The 2,500-nt window shown below is 40.8% G+C and overlaps 1 protein-coding gene across 3 annotated transcripts in view; it reads right to left on the reverse strand.

The window, feature by feature from the left end:
- The window catches only part of LOC138030075 (E3 ubiquitin-protein ligase TRIP12-like), a 64,951-nt gene that overhangs the window by 52,052 nt on the left and 10,399 nt on the right, over positions 1–2,500 (reverse strand). For 2 of the 3 annotated variants that reach the window (XM_068877930.1, XM_068877928.1), the window contains exons 6-7: positions 1,808–2,209; positions 1,045–1,113 (exon numbers count right to left, since the gene is read on the reverse strand). In XM_068877930.1, coding sequence (XP_068734031.1) covers positions 1,045–1,113; positions 1,808–2,209 — 471 coding nt within the window. The remainder of the gene's footprint in view (positions 1–1,044; positions 1,114–1,807; positions 2,210–2,500) is intronic. The other variant, XM_068877929.1, reaches the window with a different exon arrangement.

Below are 2,500 nucleotides of genomic sequence, written 5' to 3' on the forward strand. Positions count from 1 at the left end.
CTTTTTGTTAACGTAAACAGAGTGCAAAAGGCACGCTTTTAATGATATACGTAAAAACAAAAGCTAAAAGTTCACACCTGAAATGATAAACATACAATGCATACACGTTTATTTTGAACCTTCCGAAGTTAATAAATAGTCAGAGTTCAGACTTCAAGCGAAAGTGAACAGCGCAAAAACTCCCACGGAAAGTCATTCAAAGGTGTTCGACAGCTGATTATCAACACGCCACCAAGGATGCAAATTTCAGTGCACAAGAAAGCCTGGATGAACAAAGGTATGTTTTATCTCCGCACTGTTTGTTCAGAGAAGAAACTTTTCACGCGAGTGCCAAACACGAACTTGGAATATTCAAAACAAGGTTCGAACGATTGTATTGTTGTCACGGGTATCATGTTACTGAGCACATGCTCTTAAGGACGTATGCAAATTACCGTGTGTTTGCTTTTTAGTGTGCTAAAGGTCTCTAAAGCACTATTCTTTTTTAATAGACAACTGGTATCCTTTTCTTGTGTTGTTTAAACTGCAAGTTCTTCTCAAATTGTGATCTTAAGATTTTGTTGTGCGAAAATACTTGGCTATAAGACGCACCCCAATTTTAGCACTAACTTGCCACCCAAAGACAGATTTATCTTGAAAAAACCGTGCACCTTATAACCGAATAACTACGGTAAATTTTCCTTCTTTGAAAGGTAACAGTACTTTTGTGTCTTGAATTCTCTAACACAATGTATCCTGAATGCCAATATTGATATTATTATTCTATATACAGTAGTAATGATTGTTTTGTGGTTCAAGTCTCTTCTCAGCCTAAAATTAAGTTTTAATTTATCACTCACTGAATATCTCATTAACCCATTCACCCCAAAACCAGCCGTACTTAGTATTTTACTCTGTCTAACGCCAGACGATTTTACTCGTCAGTGGGGAACCCCCAGGAGTCCATGGGTTAAACTTGTTCCTGGAGATTAAAGCATGTCTAAATGCACCTTTCTCATTCTCCCTCTGTCTAAAATCTTCTTGACAGCAAGGACTTTTACTTACTTGTCTGTTGACATATTTGGAGGTTGCCGGCGTGTCCACGACTGCTTCTTTCCTTGTGGTCCACGCCGACTGAAAGTACATTTTAAAGAATTTAGAGAAGTAGAGAAAACTGGTGAATACCAAGTACAGTAAATTTGGGAGACATATATAAGCAGACAGTAAAATTATGTACATGTAGCTTATTCAAATTTGTGTACATCTCCTCTTGCCCATTTTAAACTTCAGTAATCTTTCTTTTCACCTTTTGGCATAAAATTTTGCTCAGTGTGACACCAGATGATGTCACTAAAATTTAAAAAACCTGTAAATTCTTCCAAAAAAAAAATCTTCCAGTTTCAGCACTTGGACTCCTTCAATTTGACTACTGTCTGTTTTTACTGTTATGTGGTCTCATCGATCAGTAGTCCATTCAGAAGACTACGCCAAGCCGACCATGTTGCTGAAGGAAAGGCCAGACCACAACAGCAGGAACTAATGCCCTACTCTTTTTGACTAGTGTGTGGGACCTTTAACGTCCCACAGAGTTTATGAACAGTGAAGGGTTGTGAGACGGGGCCTTAGGTTTATAGTCCTTATCCGAGAAGACTTGAAAGTCTAACCATTTTCAGGTATAATTACAAAGGCAGCACTTTCTCCTCAGTTATTTTAAGACTCTGAGTGTTGGTCTGGCCAGAGTCGAACTCACGACCTCCCACATGGCAGCCAGATGCTCAACCAACTGAGCCCGACCACTGTACACAGTGATAAATGTGTGGTTTTATACCTGTTACTAGCACAGGATCCCGTTGTCTCTTTAAGCCTCTGTGACCGCCTCAAGCCTCCACTAGGCTCAGGCGGGCCACTCCTTCTCCAACTTCGTGTTGGTATACGAGAGTTACCAGAAGTGGACTGGCTTGATTCTGAAGTCTTATCCGACAGTGAGGTCGATGACGCAGATCGCCTTCCACGAGAGGAAGACTTGGACGTGGATGTAGAGTTACCAATGGCTGCTGAGCTGGTGAGATGAGTTGTTGAAGGTCTGGGAGGTAGAGCAGCCCCTACAGATAATGATGATGATGAAGAGGAGGGTTCTGCTGAGTCTGGCCCAACAGATGTCGTAGCAACTGCCACCACAGAACCAGGCTTGCTGTCAGATTGTGGCTTCTCCAGGCAAACTGATTGGCTACTTATACAGACAAAGGAAAAATAAGTTAAATAAGTAATTTATCTCTTCCACCCCTGAAGTGGCCCCTACTGACGGGGAAAACTGTCTGGCATTTAGACAGAGTAAGATACAGAAATATCAGTCTTAGGATGGAAAGGCTTAAGGGACACAAAATACAAGATACAAGTGACCCATTAAACACATTGCGCATTGACGATGAAAAGTCAACCCATTCATCAAAACAAACCAACACAGTTGCTAGTTTCTTTTCAATGTGTTCGACCTTTATTACTCATCTTTGCACAATTTTTT

Source organism: Montipora capricornis, chromosome 13 (genome assembly GCF_036669925.1).
Source record: "Montipora capricornis isolate CH-2021 chromosome 13, ASM3666992v2, whole genome shotgun sequence".
Taxonomy (NCBI): Eukaryota; Metazoa; Cnidaria; class Anthozoa; order Scleractinia; family Acroporidae; genus Montipora; species Montipora capricornis.